Raw genomic sequence first — 21,306 nt, forward strand, 5'->3', positions numbered from 1 at the left:
CAAAAAATATTCTTAACATATAATATTTTGATTTTATTTTTTTAATATTTTAGTCTATAATATTTTATTTTAAGATAAAAAGCTCATTTATTAGTGGAAATAATTAGTCAAGAAACAGTAAATATTCTAAAGGAATTTGTTTATTGAAATGAAATGTTTTAGCAAAATATTAAAAAAAAAGTTAAAGTGAATATTTTATTAAACATTAATAAATTTTTATCCTAAAACAAAATATTGGATTGAAATATTTTAAAATATAAAAATTTAAAATAATTATTTAATTAAACAATAAATATTCTAAAGTAATCTTTTGTCTTGAAATGAAATGTTTTAGTAAAATTGAAATGAAACGTTTTACCAAAATTAAAATGTTTGAGTTTGTTTGATAGAAAAATTATTTGCAAAGTCACATTTTAAAAAGGATGATTTATATTATTATAGTGGTGTTTTATTTTATATTTTTTTTATTGATTTGGAGTGATTATAAGATAATAGTTGTTTGAAAGATTCTTAATCATTTGACAATGAATGTTCAAACACTCCTGTGTAATGTAACGCCTCATTAGCTTGTAGGAAACCATGACTCAAGTTTAAATGGATTTGAACTTGGGTTGAGCCCAACAAGTGTTAAAAAAGGGTGTTGTTTAATTTGTGACTAAAACTTAGAGGACCAAGATAGCAATTCACCCTTTTTCCTTATAAAAGGTTGGGTTCTTTTATATGATTTTGTATAGTGAAAGAAGTTGGGGAGAGCTCTAAATACAAAGGGAAGGAAAAGCTAATGCTTGGTTGAGTTGAAAGAGTTTCCAGCAACTTAGCAGTCTAGGTAAACTCACTTCTAACTCGACTTTATCACATGTAGATCACTAGGTGTGTTTTGATAGGTTGCATGAGTTATGAAGCATGTTCATGGTATATTCAACATTTAGAGTTGTATAGTATGTTTATGGACCTATTATGACCCCTACTATTATACATAAAGCTCTAATAATGTTTGGGAACCTCAATAGGACTTTTGGGAGAATTAGAGAGGCTTTTTCGTGCCCAAAACATGGACTTTTGGAACAATACCGATATTGTTCATCAGTTAGCTAAAATAAGGGGGTTTTGGGAAGAAAGTATCAATACTCATCATAGAGTATCGATATTGTTGGTCGAGTTTTGATACGTACAGGGTAGTATCGATACTGAGTAGACTTAGAAGATTACAATAAGCAATTTTGGTATCTGTATTGATGGGAGTATCAATACTAGGGGTAGAGTATCGATGCTCCTAGTAGGGGTAGAGTATCGATACTAAGGCATTTTTCAAAACATCGAAGTAAAATTTAGTATTGGTACTCAAGATAGTATCGATACCACAGTCCATAAGTATCAGTACTCAAGCTAGACTATTGGTACTACCCTTTCCATTTCAGTTCTCAATAGTCATTTAGTATTGATACCCAGAGTTTAGTATCAATACTCAGGGGCCAATATCGATACTGAATGACTTAGTATTGATACCCACAAATAGTTTTGGGTAAGAAACCCAAGAGTTTTAAGGGATAGATTTAAGGGACCTAATAATACTAGAACGCCATGAAATAAAACTACAAGTGAGAACAATAATAAACTCAAAACAACTAGAAACAATAACAACTAGGATGACATAAAAGTAACAACTAGGATGACATAAAAGTAACATTGTCTGATGCTCGGGAAACAGTTAGGACACCCAAGTTACTGTAGTAGATAACGATCGTATAGTTTAGATATATCCTAGTTCGTGGCAATGCACTTTAGTTTCCAACTGGGCATAGATGCCCCAAGACTCGACGGAGTAAGTTGGTCGAGTGTATGTTTTCGATGCAGTTAAGGATCTCACCCTAGATACCTAAGGGTATTTTTAGAAGGCTAGAGGGGCGTGTGCCCCAAGATGCAGAACCCTCAGACACACCATAATGCCTACTTCAACATTGCATGACTGCATTCTTAAGTCTTCCTACATATGCCACTAGCATGCTTATTTAATGAATGCATGTAGTATAGTACAATTATTAGTGTGACACTGAACTTGTACGTTCATCGTTCGGAATGTGTTTCCATGCACATGTTGTTAAGAGATCATCTGTAGAGCGTTATCGTCACCAGATATTCTAGTTCAGTCGAGTATTCAGAGTACGTCTTAATTTATATCGGAGGGCATGTACTATTGTAGAGCCCTAACTCTATTTTGAATTAAATTCAATGTACTTATTTTGGATGATTTGGGAGCTCCCCGTATTTGTAAAATTAGATTTATTATATTTTTTATTTTACATCCCAAAGCACCATATATAGAGGAGGAAAACCAGAAGAATATCCGAAGTGAATGAATAAAAAATGACTCCTCCTTTAATTGCAGTCTCGTCTGACACATATACTCGAGAACCAACAAAATGTTATATGCAAACGAACAAAGAAACCAAACATCGGAAAAGCAAGTAACCATAAAATCTAGAAGAATCATAGATCAAGTATACCAATGGAAGAAACCTGCCTTGAGAATCCAAAAACACCGGTAACTATGATACTCTTTACTAAAAAAAGTCAAAAAAAATATTATTTTAAATATATTAAAATATAACTAAAAATTAAAAAAATCAAACGATAATAAAATGAAAATGACAGAGAAGTGGTCGGAAGAAACCATCACCGCTACCATTGATAAACGTGTGATAACCGCCCTGTAGCTTTTGGTAGATAAATTGCTTTTCTTTTTAATTTTTGACGAACAAATAAATAAAGAATTAAAAGAATGGCGGGCTAGTTACTGTGAGGTCTAGTATATAAAGGGGAGACAGATAGAACTCTTCAATACATCGCAATTGTTTTTCTGAATTTACGAAACGGAGAAACTCTCCAGTCTTCATCGTCGTTTTTTCTGAATTTAGGAAAATGGAGAACAAAGTAGCAGCAAGAAGATTTGAAGGCAAAGTTGCGATTGTAACTGCTTCGACTCAAGGCATCGGTTTTGGCATCGCATAGCGCCTTGCTCTGGAAGGTGCCTCGGTCGTCATCTCCTCTCGCAAGCAGGTCTTTTAATAATTTCAATCTTCTCTGTGTTGGATAGTAAATGATGCTGATGCAATCATAATTACAGTTGATGGAGCTTATTAATTGGACTGTAGTCCTTTGTTAAATCTGCTGTTCTTTTATCTGTTCTTGGATTTGATGATTGAAGTTTTGAGCTTAGTTTCTCTTGAAATTGAGAGTCCGTGGAATCAGAAATCGTCAAGATTTTTATATGAATTATTGTGATCTGATCTGTAATCAACAGGATTTCCTTCATCTTTTATTAATTAGAAATTAGTGTGCTTTTCTCTCGACTTATTTTTTCTGTTTGATTTGTTTTTGATATGATGATGGGTGTTAGTTATGTTTTTGAGCTTCATCCTTGAAGAAAAACGTCGACGAGGCCGTTGAAAAGCTTAAAGCTAAAGGAATACATGTCTTCGGAGTCGTATGCCAGGTTTCCGATGCGCAGCAAAGGAAGAATCTAATCAATGCCACCGTCGAGGTTAGTTTAATGAAAATCTTGAATTCTAATATTGTCGTTGAAAAAAAAATCAATAATAAACTCGAGAACTCGATCATTTCCCTTTAATTATAAAATAATTATTAATTTTTTTGAATGATTATAGAAGCGGCCATTTTATATTATTTTAATAAATTTAATGATCATTTTGTAACTTTGGAGGGTTGATGTTTAAAAGGATAATTTTATCATAGTTTAGTGGCTTTACTGTACTCTATCCAAAAACTTAATAATTTGACGTATTCCTATTAACTCTTATTTAAATGGGAAATTAGTTATTTGCTCCTCTTAAAAACCAATAATTCAATTTTAAACAACAAAGCTGAATCCTTTGAGTAATTGGTATGCGTAACAATTAACATTGTATATGTTGTTGGTTTCAGAAATATGGAAAAATAGATGTGATTGTATCAAATGCCGCTGTAAATGCGGTAAATGTACCGCTGCTGGAAACCAAATATGGGAAACAAACGTCAAAGCATCCATACTTCTGCTCAAGGTAATTAAGAGCAAACAAAGAAGATTAATGTTAACAAAATAGCCTTACTTACCATAGCTTACTCTCATTATTACATAGTGGTTTGATGTGTATAGCCATATGTTTCCGATGTATAATTGCAGGATGCAGCTCCCCATTTGAAGAAAGGTTCATCGATTATTTTTATTTCATCATACGGTGGTTATCAACCTCAGCCTTCTATGGCCATGTACGGGGTTACTAAGACAGCCCTTCTTGGTCTCACCAAGGTAAGTTTTTATACACTTCTTCTTCTAAACAATCAATCTTTCAAAATGTCTTTTAGGTATAACTATTTTTCAAGTTTCTTATAATCATAAAACCAGAAATTAAGCTTTAATTTATCATTTTTCGGTTTAAATAATTTTTATTTTTAAAATTTTAAAATTAAATAAATTAAACTTATTACTGTCATTTTGTTCTTATTTATATTTATCTTTCTGAAATTTTATTCCGACTATAATGATAATGCTAATCTAGCTGTGTTGGTTGATCCTTTGTCAGGCTCTGGCGGCTGAGTTGGCCCCAAATGTCCGAGTCAATGCCATCGCACCTGGTTTCGTACCAACCCGTTTTGCAGCTTTCGTCACAGCAAACGAAACCACGGTGAGTTGATTTTTCTTATAGAAATAAGATTACACAAAATCATTTGAATGAAAGTGAAAAATGTCGTACCTTGTCACTGAAACTCGAGTGCGGGGATTTGTTACAGAAAAAATCCTTTGAGGATATAACGCTATTGAAAAGACTAGGCACACCAGAAGAAATAGGAGCTGCGGCTGCTTTCTTATCTTCGGATGACGCTTCTTACGTTACAGGGGAAATCTTAATCGTGGCCGGAGGAACCGCTTCCAGGCTCTAGTTTCTTACACAACACAAACCTGTCGAATAACTCTGTGTCCGTAGCCGGGTTTCAATGGAATATGTTATTTAGTAATTTCCTAATGCCATTTTTAATTGTGCTAAATTGAAATACATGTCGTCTGACGTGGAACAACTTCAGACAAATAAAATAGGCATTAGCTGTATTTGGGTTATTTCTCTTTTTTATATATTATAAATTTGGTTTGTGATGCTTTTCAATGGCTTTCGGGTTTTAATTATGCTTTTTTTTTTAGTGTTTTTAGTGATTAAAAAGTTTATCACTTTCGAACCAAGCAATCACGAGATACCCTTGAGAATCTCTGCTTTGAATTCATCTTTCTGCTGCTAAACCACCTTTACATGCCGTGAGAAATCTGCACCATTTTCTCTGCATTTCAAAAATACCATGAATTCGCTACCAATAACCAGGATCACTTGATAAATTCTCTTTGATTTTATCGTTTTTTTTGCCTGAGAAATTCATGAAACTCATTCTTCAGCAAATCCCATGTTTTTGAATCGGTTCATGAAGTTCCTGAAATCAATCCACACATTCAGAAGGAAGATACCTTTTGATTGTTTGTTTTGACACTAAACAGACACTTACCCTTTCAACTCCATATCACAAAACGAAAAGATTTCAATGGGAACCTCATGTTTCCATTCGTTTCGCCTTCGAAAATCAAGGAGCAAACACCTGCTGCAATTCCTATCGTCGTCTTCGTCGAAGAAACAGATGAATCCTGACATGGTGAACATGGAGAAGAGGAGATTCGATAGTTTGGAGTCGTGGTCGATGATTTTGGACTCGGAGAATGTCGAGACGTGGGAAGTTTCAAAGGAGGATCAAGAAGAGTGGACTGCTGATCTTTCTCAAGTGTTTATAGGCAACAAATTCGCATCCGGTGCTCATAGTAGGATCTATCGTGGAATTTATAAGTAGAGAGCTGTTGCTGTAAAAATGGTGAGGATCCCAAACCAAAACAAGGAGACGAGATCGAAACTCGAACAGCAGTTCAAGTCTGAAGTAGCTTTGCTCTCACGGTTGCTTCACCCCAATATAGTTCAGTTCATTGCTGCTTGTAAGAAGCCGCCTGTGTACTGCATCATCACAGAATACATGTCACAAGGGACTCTGAGGATGTACCTGAACAAGAAAGAGCCTTACTCGCTCTCGACGGAGACGGTATTGAGGTTAGCCCTCGACATATCTCGGGGAATGGAGTATCTTCATTCACAAGGTGTGATCCATAGAGACCTCAAATCGAACAATCTTCTGCTAAACGATGAAATGCGGGTTAAAGTGGCAGATTTCGGTACGTCGTGTCTCGAAACACAGTGCCTCGAGACTAAAGGAAACATGGGAACGTACCGCTGGATGGCACCTGAGATGATTAGGGAGAAACCGTATACTCGGAAAGTCGATGTGTATAGCTTTGGGATCGTGTTATGGGAGCTCACTACATGCTTGCTTCCCTTCCAAGGAATGACCCCTGTGCAAGCTGCTTTTGCCGTGGCTGAAAAGGTATTACACATAAAAGCTTGTTCCTCTATGCTTAACCTTATGATGCAGCTCCTCTGACGTCGGTACTCTTTTCGGCAGAACGAACGGCCTCCGTTGCCCGAGAGTTGTCAGCCGCCACTTGCACACCTCATAAAGCGCTGCTGGGCAGAGAACCCCGCAAAGCGGCCGGATTTCTCCGACATTGTTTCCACCTTGGAGAAGTACGACGAATGTGTAAAGGAGGGCTTTCCGTTAACTTCACACTCCAGACTGGTCAGCCGAAATGCCACTCTCGAACGGTTAAAGGGATGTGTGTCTATGAGCTCATCTTCTATACCTGTACTGGGTTGAATCTTTCCTGTATGATCAAGATTGATTCATAATAATTTGTACATATTTGATGTTCTTTTAATCATCCGAGGCTGCTGGTGGAGGAGTAAAGTGAGTTTACACAGTGATTTAGGGTTTGAACTAATTATTCTATCGTTCTATGGTTTACTGAACTGAATGAATGTTCTTTGTTTTCTTTAAAGAAAACCCTAATAATAGGTAAACATGCAGATTTGAACATTTGATTTTTACTAATTTGTTCTATATAAATTGTTTAACTATTGATTTTCAGGTCAGCCATTCAACGGCAATGGTTATCAATGTTACGCATTTGATAGACTTCTCCACAAATTAAAGTAAAAGGATTGACTTTGCAATTTTTACAAAAAAAGGGATGAAATTCAAATTATTCCTTTTTATTTTCAGAAAATGGAAATATATGAAGTGTCTTTATTTATGGTGAACTACATCATTGGTGATCATATTAGTACCTCTCTCCTATTTTAGTTACCATCCTTTTTTTTACATAATCGATCACTGACATTACATTTTTTATATTTTGATCATTTACCGTTTAATATTTATAAGAGAAAGTGATGTGGTGTGGTATGGTAACTGTTTTAGTCTCCCGAATTTATACATTCTATCGATCTTATAGGAGAAAAACAATGAAAATATTTAATGGGAAAAGTGACCAAAATAAGGGGAAAACATAATGTTAGTGACCAATTACATAGAAAAAATAGTATCCCGATCAAAATAAGACAGTTAATAGTATGGTGATCAATGATGTGGTTTATCCCTAATTTTTAGGTTTATCGAGGTTAGAATTCAGAAACGCGGGAGTTCCCAACGATTTCCTTCCACTTGTAATATTGTGAAGGGAAGACAAAGGGGGAAAAAGAGATGAAACATTAGGGTTTGGTTCTTTGAACGAAATAACCAGGAAATCGTTGGACAATATAAGAGAGACACAAAGACGTAAAAGATGTCACATGCATGCAAGTCTTTCATAAAGTAAAATTAAGATAAGAACCCTTCTTTTCACGTGCATGCCACTGATGGGACGTATACATGCACGTACGTCTTACCTGTGGATTAATGATGTTTTTCTGTTGCGGAGACAACTATTGAACGCGGCTGGCCTACACCGGGAAGCCTGAATTTGGGCCACACATTCAAAGCTATAATGGCAAGACAAAAGCTATGATGATTACTTAGATCATCGTCAAATATACTCACTTGACTTTGTTCAAACCGGGTGTATTTGTTCTTTCTTCCCTCTCGCTTTTCAGTCTCCACTGCCCTCCCTCACCCCATTTTTTTTTTGCGGAAGACGGCTATCGGATAGAGTAAAATCACAATTAATAATTTGAGAAAATAAAAATGAAGATAAAAGAGACACAAAATTTACGTAGGAAACTCCTAAATAATATAGGGTAAAAACCATGGGCAACGGTAGAAAAATTTCACTATGAGAAAATAGGAATTACAACTTCTCTCGATCTACCAAGGAGAAAACAATGATAATTCTCTCTTGATAAAAAGGAGAAAACAACTCTCAAGAAACTCTCTAAATTCTCTCTAGCATTGGAAGAAAGCTAGAATGCTTTGGGATGGTTTTGAAGCTAAATGAGCTAGGGCATTTATAGTTGAAGCTAAATGAGTTAGGGTATTTATAGTTGAAGCTTAAGGACTAATTTGTAAATACCCTAAATTACAATGACTAAAATTTGTATTTTTCCCTTTCATTTTTTCAACAAATTCCAGCTTGAATTCGGTGCAATAAATGCACCACTTTCACCGAAAGTTTCCCAACAATTTCCATCGAAATTAGCCTACAAATGTTGACTTTTCAATAATCTCCCACTTGAAGATTTGATTAGAACAATCATATCTTCACACCATTCTTTCTACCTTGTACCTTCATGTTGCTTACGTCTCTGACAGGCCACAAGAGGATCGACACCAGGTAAATTTATCAGCATTGATTGCCTTCGTCATGAAATATGCTATGTTGTCTTTGGTATGGATCTTCTGCATATCTACCGTTCATTCTTCCACCTTTTCACGAATGAAATGGTACTGAACTCGTATGTGCTTTTTCCTTGAATGAAATGTTGGATTCCTTGCTAGATGCAAGGCACTTTGACTGTCACAAAACAGAGAGACATACTCTTGATTGTGCCCAAACTCCTCCAATAACATCTTCAACCAAATTGCTTCTTTACTGGCTTGTGTAGCTGCTACATATTCTGCTTCTGTTGTGGATGTAGCCACAATTAACTGCAATTTTGAAACCCAGCTTACAGCTCCACCAACAACTTTGAACACATATCCTGTTGTAGATTTGCTTTTATCCAAATCCCCTGCATAGTCAGAATCTACATACCCATTTATTAGTAAGTTTGATCATCCGTAATATAATGCAACATTTGAGGTCCCTTTAATGTAACTCAAGATCCTCTTTACTGTATTTCAATGCTCTTTGCCTGGATTCGCCATGTACCGACTAACCACTCTCACTGCTTGTGCAATGTCTGGTCTTGTGCATATCATAGCGAACATTAAACTTCCCACTGTCGATACATACGGCATTCGAGACATATACATCCTCTCTTCTTCACTGCTAGGACTCATACTGGAGGATAATTTGAAGTTCATAGGAAGAGGGGTAGAAATTGGCTTACAATTTTGCTTGCTGAATCGTGACAAGATCTTCTTCAAGTAATTCTTTTGTGAAAGCCAAATCTTCCTATTACTTCTGTCTCGATGAATTTGCATCCCTAGAATCTTGTTTGCTGATCCCAAGTCCTTCATTTCAAATTCCCTAGCCAGTTGTGCCTTCAATTCTTCAATATGATCTTTGTTGGGTCCTGCAACCAACATGTCATCCACATACAACAGCAATTTGACAAAATCATTATCACCAGACCTCTTGAAATAAGCACAAGGGTCTGCATTAAGTCTATTGTATCCAAGGCACATAATGAAGGAATCAAATCTCTTATACCAACACCTCGGCTGTACAGAGATTTCCATACAGAGATTTGCTCAACCTGCAAACCAAGTTCTTCTTTTCTTTTTCTTCAAAACCTTCAGGCTGGAGCATGTAAATCTCTTCTTCAAGATTTCCATGAAGAAAAATTGTTTTAACATCTAGCTGCTCTAGATGTAAGTTCAATGTAGCACACATTACCAAAACTAATCGAACTGTTGTTAGTCGAACCACAGGAGAAAATATTTCATTGAAATCAATACATTCTTTTTGAGCATATCCTTTATCCACGAGTCTTGCACGATACCTCTCCACTTGATCGTCACCATTTCGCTTGATTTTGAAGACCCATTTGTTACCAATTGGTTTCTTTCCTTGTGGTAGTGGCACAAGGTCCCATGTATTATTTTTATGAAGGGCTTCAATTTCTTCTTGCATCGCCATCATCCATAGTGAAGCATCTGAGTTGTTTATTACCTCCTGGTATGTTGATGGTTCACTGTCCTCTGTTAAAAGGCAGTATGCAACATTTCATTCTATAACATAATCTAAGTACTAATTGGGACATCTTCTCACACGATTTGATTGACGAGTTGTTGGAGCTTCAGAACTCTCTGGTTCTTGTTCATCATGTGCTGGTTCTGCTTCAGAAGAATCTCATTGGTCAACCTTTTTTTTCACATGTATATGTATAGTCTCTGACTTTTCAACGCTATCATCGTCTTCTTTTCTTTGTAGTTTATCTTCTACAAAGATAACATCCCTGCTAATGATCACTTTGCAGGCAGTGAGATCCCACAAGCGATACCCACCCCTTTACACCATCAGCATATCCCAAGAATTACATTTCCTGGATTTTGGATCCAACTTTGAAATTTCTTGGAAGTTGTACATCATATACACAATACTTCCAAATACATGGAGATTTGAATAATCAGCTGGTTTACCAGTCCACATCTCTATTGGTGTCTTCAACTCTATTGCAGTTGATGGAGCTCGATTCACCAAATAACAGGCGGTATTGATTGCTTCTGCCCAGAATGATTTTTCTAGGCTTGCATCCCTCAACATTACTCTTGTTCTTTATAACAAGGTTTTGTTCATCCGCTCTGCCCCTCCATTTTGTTGAGGAGTGTTTGCCAATGTGAGCTGTCTTTTGATGCCTTCTTTCCTGCAAAAGTCATCAAATTCTTCACTTGTGTATTCTCCTCCATTATCTGTTCTGAAACACTTGATCTTATTTTCATAATCAAGTTCCACCCACGCTTTGAAGTTTTTGAAAGTTGAAAACACATCTGACTTCTTCTTAATAGGATACACCCAACATCTCCTGGAGTAGTCATCAATAAATGAGACAAAGTATTTTTCTCCACCTAGGGATGTAACTGGTGCTTGCCATACGTCAGAATGAACCAATTCTAGAATATTTTTTTCCTTTAGAATTTGATGTGTTGAATTTCAACCGGTGTTGCTTACTTGTTATGCAATCCTCACACAAAGTAAGTGATACCTTTGTTAAGCCTGGAAGTAGCTTTTGGTCCACAAGGACTTTCATTCCTTATTCTGACATGTGTCCAAGTTTCTGATGCCATAGCATTGCAGAATCTGAACTACATGAGGCAACAGAGGCTTCTGCTTCTAGCAAAGTTTCTCCCTTCAGCATGTACAAGTTTACTGCTATCTTTTCGCCTTTCAACACCACAAGCGCTCCACGGAACACCTTCATGATTCCTTTTTGTGTTTCAATCTTGCTTGCATTATTATCCAACAATCTGTAGGATAATAAATTTTTCTTCAGGCCTTTCACGTGCCGCACATCTCGAACAACTTTAATTGTTCCATCATACATCTTCAATTTGATGGTTCCCACGCCAACGATATCTAAGGCATGATCATTGCAACTATACACAGATCCTCCTGAGACAGGTTCATAATGATGGAATCATCTCTTCTTGAGGTCATATGATATGTTGCTCCCGAATCAATGAGCCATATATCTGCAAATCTTTTTCTGCCTTCCACGGTGGTTGACACTTCACAACATAGAGCATCTCCATCATCTGAAGTGTTTGCGGTATTGCCTTGTGGATTGGAGTTTTTATTTAGACTCCAACAATCCTTCTTCAAGTGACCCTTCTTTCCACAGTTATAACACTTTAAATTCTTCTTGCTCCTCGAATTCGATTTACCATGTTTGTGACTGATGATTTGGCCACGTTCTGTTGATCTCCCTCTCATCGTTGTCATCGTTGTCAATGCTTCTGCTTGTTGTAGATTTACTTGTTTGTCTTCCTTGTTCTTGCGTCGATTTTCTTCTTGTAAAACAACAGCTGCAACGTCATCGAAGACTAGACTAGTGACATTACTGTTTGTCAAGTTGATGATGAGTTGATCATACGAATCCGGTAGACTTTGAAGTAGAAGTTCAGAACGTTCTTGTTCTCCTATTTTACAGCTTAAGGATGTAAGCTGAGAAAATAAATTGTTTAGTGTATTTAAGTGATCCGTCACTGAAGTAGATTCTGGCATACGAAGAGTGTACAATTTTCTCTTAAGGAAAATTTTATTGTGCAGTGATGTGGCCTCGTACAGTTTGGTGAGATGATCCCATATCTCCTTAGCTGTCTTCTTCTCCTCGATGCCTGACAATACTTCATCTGCTAATGCTAGATGAAAGTTTGTCATAGCATTCCCGTCCATTTCAATCCATTTGTTGTCATCTGTGAAATCTACCGACCTTTCACTGATAGTTGCTAGACAACCGTCTTTCCTCAGGATAGCTTTCATCTTCAATTTCCACAATGAGAAATTTCTCTTATTGAATTTTCAATATCAAATTTCGTTGTCATAACTTCTATTACAGATAGCTCCCACTATTTCACTATCGTTAATAGTTCTCTTGAACCTTCAAAGAATGGGTAATATCTTCTTACTTTCTTATGTTGGAGGATCCACCTTTTGGTGGCAACCACAAAGAAAATAAGCATATATTACACACTCAAATCTGGCTTTGATACCAATTGTTGCGGAAGACGGCTATCGGATAGAGCAAAATCGCAACTAATAATTTGAGAAAATAAAAATAAAGATAAAAAAGACACAAAATTTACGTGGAAAACCCCTAAATAATATAGGGTAAAAACCACGAGCAACAATAGAAAAATTTCACTATGAGAAAATATGAATTACAACTTCTCTCGATCTACCAAGGAGAAAAAAATGATAATTCTCTCTTGATAAAAAAGATAAAACAACTCTCAAGAAACTATCTAAATTCTCTCTAGTATTGGAAGAAAGCTAGAATGCTTTGGGATGGTTTTGAAGCTAAATGAGCTAGGGTATTTATAGTTGAAGCTTAAGGACTAATTTGTAAATACCCTAAATTACAATGACTAAAATTTGTATTTTTCCCTTTCATTTTTTCAACAAATTCAAGCTTGAATTCGGTGCAATAAATGCACCACTTTCACCGAAAGTTTCCCAACAATTTCCATCGAAATTAGCCTACAAATGTTGACTTTTTAACAATTTTCCCCTCTTCCCCGTTACTATGATATTATAGTGTCCTGATGAACTTAAAATCCATTATGATGGAATCGTTATATTGCATTACACCTTTAATCTTGAGGAAAAGCCAGTTCCGGATATTGTAAACAAATGATGATCAAATCTGCCAAGTCCTTTTTTTCTTGGGCAATTTTTTTTTATAAATATAGGAGGTCTCACTAAAAAACCCTCTTTCATAATTACCAATCCCCGGAGTGTTTGGTAAAAAGCAGAAGGGGAAAAGGGTACCTCATTTTATTATAAAATTGGCTTAAATGGCCCAAAAATACAACAAATAGTCTACAATAACCTTGCAAAAATATAAAACCTTACAAACCCTGAAACAACTACATATATAAAAGCCCCAACCATACCCAAACTATCCTATTCCCTTTTTAGCTAAGTCATCGGCTTCCCAATTGGGCACCTACTAATCACCTTGATGGTAATATCATCTCTACGAATTATAGAACCTATCTCCTTTGCTAAACTAACGTAAGGAGCAGGGCATCCTGAAGGATCCTTTATCCACATAACAGCGTTGCTACAATCGTAGTCCAAAATTAGTTGACCAAATCTACAACCACTGGACGAAGTTCCAATGATAATACCCTCTTTAACAGCTTTTAGTTCTGCAAAAACTGAAGGGACCAGACTAACTGGAATTGAGGAGCCCAAAGTTTGACCACACGAATCTCTTACCAGTCCGCCAATACCACCCTTTTCCCAGTCCAAATTAACAGCACCATCAACATTTACCTTGTAATAGCCTGGAGGAGGATGAGACCAAGAAACAGAAGGAGCAACAGGCTGCCTCCACAATGGACTTGAATTTACTAGTAAGGGATCGCAAATCAAAGGATCCAGACTCAATCTAGAAATAGGGAACTTAGCTACAAACCAGGAGGCCAAACAATATCTTGCTACGAAGTATAAAGAAATAGAATCATCTGATCCATTGTCGAAAACCAATGAGTTCTTATATTTCCAAATTGACCAGATAACTACCCCGGGATAAACAGCCACATATTAGATTTAGGAATTAAACTATCCCATTATGTCAGGAGGGAAATAAGATCCTCTGGAATGACCACTGATAAACCCTAAAAACTAATCAAATGATTCCAGAGACCCCAAGATATAACACAAGAAAGAACAGGTAGGCGGGAGACTGTTTCGAGGCACGATTTACACAAAGGACATAGCACATTTTCCACCGCTATGACCCCTCTTTTGATCATATTCGATTTAACTGCCACCTTCTGAAGAGCTACTTGCCACAACAGTGTCTCCACCCTTGGAGGAACCGGTCCCTTCCAAACGTAGCTTAGTCCACAATGCCAATCTCCCTCATTACTAAGTAGCATCTCTCACCATTCCCCATCCGAATCATACCATCTTTAGCATCCAAAACAGGACTCACACTGGATAATAGAGTCATTAAGTTTACCCACTGATTTAGTTCCCAATCCGCTAGGTTCCTTCTCATCCGGATATTCCAAACCCAACACGCTGAATTAACGTTTCCATATTCTTCTTTCTTCCCATCCTTACTCAGTGAGAGAAAATTCTGGGAAATTGAGACTTCAAAGGGGTATTGTCTAGCCAACGGTCTCCACTTAATATGGCTTTGATAACACATTCCAAACCTGTCTTCTTTCGTATAATTATCAACAATCGCTCTCCATAACCACGAGGCCTGTTTGAAAATGCAATTAGTCAAAAATAATGACTGAGGATCCAAATTATATCTACTGCATATTACATTTTTCCACGATGAATCTGACCCACTGCCGAATTTCCACACCCATTTTCCAAGTAACGCTTGGTTTAGTGTTCTTGGGCAAATATCAGTCATTTTGCCTTCTTGTTTTACTTATGATTAATATTCTGAGCAATAGAATTGTTCAAGCATTATCTGCTGTGCAAATTTGTAATTTGATAACAATGTTTCTTTCTTCCCTCACTTTCCAAGGGTTTTAATTCAAAGCCCTACAAGCATAGGCTACCTACCAATGTCATCAAGAATTTGTCCTATTGAAACTCTAGGAAGAACGCTTAAAACAAGAAGGCTGATGTCTACTTATCATCGCATCTATTTCCTGAAACCACCTGCAAGGCTATACTCAATCATGTCCAAACTGCTACCCGATTTCGCTCTTTCCAATTCTGCATTGCGATTTGTTTCCGAATCAGACTTGCCATCGTTTGCCGTTCAACCCAAACTCAAATCCAACTTGCTTTCATTCAGATCTTGCCGCACTATTTTATTTTCCTCCTGAGACAGAAAATTGGGGTTAAAATTAAACCTTCTCTATGAATCAGTGCGATAGAGATGTCATTTATCATTCATGTTTTACGTTTTAGTTTCTTAAAGAACTCATTTATCATTCATGTTTTACGTTTTAGTTTCTTAAAGAACTCAAACGACAAGGACCTGCAGGTCCTGTCCCAATCCCCCCAGCCTCCCTTTCAAATGACTGAATGAGTGTAGAATGAGAGTTTGCTGCTCACCTGACTTTCATCCATCGGTGTGTAGTTAATGTCCGGTTTTTCGTCAAAACCATCATTCCTGGAAGTTGGCTCTGCAGCACTAGCGTCATCCTCACTCGGTTTAGCTTCATCATCAACGTTTTCAGCAGCTTCCATGTTCTGTTCCTCTAGCACAGCAATCTACATGTTCAAACAGTCAAAATAAGTATACAATCTAACAATCTGAAATGATCTTATAACTTATTTCCACCTAGAATTGTTATACGAAGCAATTTGACAAACCTGTGAATGTTAGCATATCCGGATTATCCAATCAAAAACTTAAAAAGAAATCACAATAGGCAGACAAAAGCACCCATTCTCGGCGGTTGATATGAACAAGAGCAGAGAGACATACTAGATTAGATCAGATAGGTCTAAGCATTACAACAACCGTGTTCAACTTAAAGCAACTGCATATGGTGCCATTTGAGTTTAATTAGTCAGAGTAAAAGAAATGAGATGCTAGTCTCGGTCCTCTTCCCTTTCCACCTCCACTCCAACAGTTCCACTATCATCAAATTATTGGTTTCAAAGCTTTCCAGACTTCGGACTCGATCTAAGAGCATAAGGATGGCAAGCAGCTCAACTTTGTACCCTTATGGATAATTTTCAAAATTAGCTATCGAATTAAAGCTTAGCTGATAAGGAAGCTATGGTTCTAGGAAGAAATTATGACGAGTGAAACAGAAATGGAAACTCCAATGCATCAAGGCCATGCCAAACTATAGTGAACCGATGTTGCTCAAACTCTTCATATGTTGCTCGGACTCTTCATTCTTCTTGAAATGCACATGTTTTACACATGGATTCGAGTATATATCTTCCCGGTATATGGAAAAACTTGGAAAAATCTAACCGTACTCGTGTAAAATACATATCCAAATTGGGTACTCACACCTAAATTCTAGCATAGTAGCGAAGAACAAACATTGATATGCTAAATTTTCAGTCATTTATCAATAAAATTCCCTTATAAACCATTTACATCTTTCCACACACATTAAAGCACTTAACAGCAAGCCAACTCATAGTTCCCTTGAAGAAACACGGAGCATTATCAAACCAAAACCCAGCTAACAGATCAGCCAATTATACAGAAGACACAGCATAATAAAATCCTAAATTCCAGCAACAACAAAAAAAAACACCAAGAAACTGACTTCAGTTAAAACAAGGTAAAATGAGAAGGAAAATTCGACATTGATGAACACCCAAGGAAGAGAATACAAGGATGTCTTTAAATTTCCGCCTCGGAGGCTCCTCGGGAGACGCCACGTCATCGTCCTTGGAAGAATCGTTGGGGCTACTGTTGTTGTTTTGGCTTTGTGATAAAGGGGTCCATATAAAAAGCACGAGATGAGAGCCGTTATTACCGTTAGAAATACCGTTGGTGCTGTGGTGATTATTATTGTTATTTTGAGAGGGATTATTGTTGTTGCTGCTGCCAGTGTTAGATGGGAAAACGTGGACCCATTTCTTCTTCCATTTCCTGACCGGCCCAGTGAGCACCGTGGCTGGTCCGTACCGGGTGGAGGACCGCCCGAATCGAGCCCCCACTCCTTCCATTGACTCGTTCGCGTCAGATCGGTATCGTATTCGCTGTGAGCCTGTGACTCGGCTCTATGTTAAAGAGAACTTTTCTTTATTTCCCTCTCACTTAGATCTCTCCCCTTTTTTACTGGTGATATTATGTTGATAGAGTTGGGGTCGGATTCATGCTCCGAGTTGCAACTTTAAAGGGCGAATCAGAACCCATAAACGAGTGTATTGGCTCATTGATTTCGTAATATTACTGATTGGATAATTTGAAAATACTTTTGGTGTGCTTTCTATACAAACCCCAAACAAATAAATTTACAACCCAACCCTACAGCAGCTTAAGAAAACCAAACAAAAAACCAGAAAACCAAAACATTGCAAACAGGGCAAAGACTAAAACCCCATTCATCAACTAAAGAAATATCAAAACTAGAAACTCTTCGATATCCAAAAAGCCTTAGCCTAGTATCAATTTTAATCAAAGAAAAAATATCAGGACATTGACGTATACTGACTACCATTCTTGCCAAATATGTTGAAAATCAAAGCCACCGGCTTCTTTGAATAAATGATGGTTGTTTTGAATAAATGGGGCTGCTTTGATTTCAAAGTTTAACATCCTGAATTTGGGCAAGGGTTAATCATCAAATTGAGTCATTGAATTTTAAGATATTTATAAGATTAGTCTTTAAGCTTCAACTGTAAATATCATATCCCATTTAGTTTCAAAATCATCCCAAATCATTTCTTTCTCCCAATACTAGAGAGTTTTCTTGTGAGTAGTGAGTGTTTTATAAACACCTGTAAATTTTCTCTCTTAGTAAAAGATCTGCAGTAGTCCGGAGACGTAAGCACAATTGGCTGAACTCCGTTATCAATTTCGAGTATTACTTTTCCGCTTTTATTTCGCATTCTCACTAATCTGGTTATAGAAAAATTACTCGTACTCGGTTTATTTCCTAACAACTGGTAATCAGAGCTTTTGGTTGTCAATTTTGTCAATTTTTGCGAGGTTACTATTCATTACTATTCACGTGAATAGTAAAAAATTATCGGCGATACGAATTTGTCGACGGAGGTGTTCTAATACACGGTGATTCGCAAGAATTGTCAGAAACGATCCAAACGAAGCCATATTCGAGTGGGAGCGATGACTGCAGACGAAGGGAATGTGAAAATTAAAAAGTTCGATAGTGCGAACTTTGGCTTTTGGAATATGCAGATTGAAGATTTTCTGTACTAGAAAAATCTATATCAACCCCTCTTAGGAAAGCAACCAAAGTGCATGAAGAATGAAAACTGGGCTCTTCTAGACAATCCCTCAGAGTTATCCGACTGACGTTATCCCGTAATATTGCTTTCAATATAGCAAAGGAAAATACCACGGCGGGTCTTATGGTGGCTCTCTCCAGTATGTATGAGAAGTCATCGGCCTCAAACAAAGTTCATTTGATGAGGCGATTATTCAATTTGCGGATGGTGGAAGGGCCATCGGTGGCACAAATCCTAAATGAACTCAACACAATCACAACCCAGTTGAGTTCAGTGGAAATTGAATTCGATGATGAAGTTCGAGCTTTAATTCTCTTATAATCTCTACTAGACAGTTGGAATGCTACTGTTACAGCAGTCAGCAGCTCGTCAGGAAACAACAAATTAAAATTCGACGATGTTCGGGATCTGATATTGAGTGAAAAAATTCTACGAAGAGAATCGGGTGAAGCATCAACCTCCTCAGCCTTACACACGGAGTCTAGAGGGAGAACTTCATAAAGAAATTTAAATCGTGGCAGATCCAAATCCAGAAGGGGAAAATCAAGAACGGGAAAGAAAGATTATACCTGTTATGATTGCGGCAAGAAGGGTCACTTTAAAAGAGAATGTCGAGCACCAAAGAAAGACACTGGCGCACAGGAATCTGCCAACATGACAAAGGAGACAGGTGATGCCATGATTTTAAGCGTCAACAGTCCGATTAAATCATGGATCTTGGATGCAGGGGAATCTTTACACTCCACCCCATGCCAAGAAATCATGGAGAACTATGCCAATGGTGATTTTGGGAAGGTTCATCTAGCTGATGATGAAACCTTGAAGATCATCGGAAAAGGAGACATCCGATTAAAGTTGCCAAACCAGACCACTTGGACGCTGAAAGGAGTGAGACATATTCCTGGCCTTAAAAGAAATTTGATTTCTGTAGGACAGCTTGATGGAAAGGATATAGCACAACCTTTTCAGGCTGTGAATGGAAGATTACCAAAGGAGCACTCGTCATTGCTTGTGGTAAGAAGACTGGTACTCTCTATGTAACCTCAAATTTAGAGAACATCATTGCAGTAGCAGATACTGATGAAAAATTAAACATATGGCACCAAAGGCTTGGCCATATGAGCGAGAAAGGGATGAAGACACTTTTGTCAAAAGGGAATCTGTCGGATCTAAAGAACGTAGATGTTGGACTATGTGAAGATTGCATCTTTGAAAAACAAAATAAAGTCAGTTTTGCAAAGATTGGGAAGATACCCAAGGCTGAAAAATTAGAGTTTGTTCATACTGATGTATGTGGACTATCTCCAGTTCCATCTCTTACAGACTCACTATATTATGTCACCTTCATCGATGATTCAACAAGGAATGTGTGGGTTTATTTTCTGAAGAAGAAATCAGAAGTCTTTGATACCTTCAGAAAATGGAAGATCATGGTGAAAAATGAGACTGGTTTGAAAGTCAAGCGGTTGAGGTTTGACAATGGATGAGAGTACAAAAACAGTAGATTTAGAGATTTCTGCGCAAACAATGGGATCAAGATGGAGACAATAGTTCCCATGACATCGCAACATAATGGCGTAGCAGAGCGCATGAACAGAACTCTGAATGAACGTGCCAGAAGCATGAGGATACATGCCAGATTGCCCAAATTGCTATGGGCTGAAGCTATCAACGCTGCAGCTTACCTGATCAACCGTGGGCCCTCAGTTTATTTGGATGGTGGAATACCAGAGAAAGCTTGGAGAATAAAAGAAATAAACCTTTCACACTTAAGAGTGTTTGGTTGTATTTCTTATGTACATATAAATTCTGCTGAAATAAGTAAACTTGACGCCAAGTCCAACAAATGTGTCATTGTTGGTTATGGTGGCGATGAGTTCGGCTACCGGTTTTGGGACTACGAAAATCGGAAGATCATCAGAAGCAGAGATGTCATTTTCAATGAGAATGTGATGTACAAAGACATGTCAACCATAGAATCAAGTAGCTCCAATACCGAAGCTGAAACAAATGAATTTGCTGAGTTCGAGGAGATTTCTGGAAATGATGTTCAGATCAATCCTGAAGCAGTTAAAGAAGAACCAAGCACACCAGAACTGAGACGCTCCTCCAGAATTTCTAAACCAACCCAGTGTTATTCGCCTTCTTTGCACTACTTGTTGCTGACTGACAATGGTAAATCAGAGTGCTACGATGAAGCAATGCAGGTGGAGGATTTAGTCAAGTGTGAGTCTTCCATGAAAGATGAGATGGACTCGCTTATGTCAAATCAGACGTGGTAATTAGTTGAATTACCACCAGGAAAGAAAGCGCTCCACAACAAGTGGATTTTCATGATCAAAGAAGAGCACGATGGGAGCAAACGTTACAAAGCAAGATTGATTGTCAAAGGTTTTCAGCAAAAAAAAAGTATTGACTACAATGAAATTTTCTCTCCAGTTGTAAAACTATCTACAATCAGACTGGTGTTGAAAATTGTAGCTGCAGAGAATTTACATCTTGAGCAGTTAGATGTAAAGACAACTTTCCTTCATGGTGATTTAGAGGAAGAAATCTATATAAGGCAGCCAGAAGGCTTCATAGAGGCAGGTAAGAAAAACCTAGTATGCAGGTTGAAGAAGAGTTTGTATGGTTTAAAACAA

At 37.3% G+C, this 21,306-nt stretch overlaps 1 protein-coding gene and 2 pseudogenes across 1 annotated transcript; 2 read left to right on the forward strand and 1 right to left on the reverse strand.

Annotated features, from left to right (window-relative positions):
- Nucleotides 1-2,779: 2,779 nt before the first annotated feature.
- Nucleotides 2,780-4,969, forward strand: LOC120115766 (annotated as a pseudogene).
- A 466-nt stretch (nt 4,970-5,435) lies between these two features.
- LOC120115764 lies at nt 5,436-6,810 on the forward strand (annotated as a pseudogene).
- Nucleotides 6,811-15,436: 8,626 nt separating this feature from the next.
- LOC120115790 (uncharacterized protein DDB_G0285917-like) lies at nt 15,437-17,479 on the reverse strand. The gene is made up of 3 exons (XM_039136396.1): nt 17,081-17,479; nt 15,833-15,991; nt 15,437-15,596 (listed from the first exon to the last, which is right to left on the reverse strand). Exons 1-3 carry the CDS (start codon nt 17,417-17,419, stop codon nt 15,534-15,536), a joined length of 561 nt encoding a protein of 186 aa, XP_038992327.1. The 5' UTR covers nt 17,420-17,479; the 3' UTR covers nt 15,437-15,533.
- Between the last annotated feature and the right edge of the window lie 3,827 nt (nt 17,480-21,306).

Source organism: Hibiscus syriacus, unplaced genomic scaffold (genome assembly GCF_006381635.1).
Source record: "Hibiscus syriacus cultivar Baekdansim isolate YM2019G1 unplaced genomic scaffold, ASM638163v2 tig00110271_pilon, whole genome shotgun sequence".
NCBI lineage: Eukaryota > Viridiplantae > Streptophyta > Magnoliopsida > Malvales > Malvaceae > Hibiscus > Hibiscus syriacus.

Coding starts and splice junctions, on each gene's coding strand:
- LOC120115790 (XM_039136396.1), bottom strand. CDS start 17,419: ATGGAAGGAGTGGGGGCTCGATTCGGGCGGTCCTCCACCCGGTACGGA. Junction 15,992..17,080: donor GGAAATTTAAAGACATCCTT/GTATTCTCTTCC, acceptor TTGAACATGTAG/ATTGCTGTGCTAGAGGAACA. Junction 15,597..15,832: donor CACCGATGGATGAAAGTCAG/GTGAGCAGCAAA, acceptor TTTCTGTCTCAG/GAGGAAAATAAAATAGTGCG.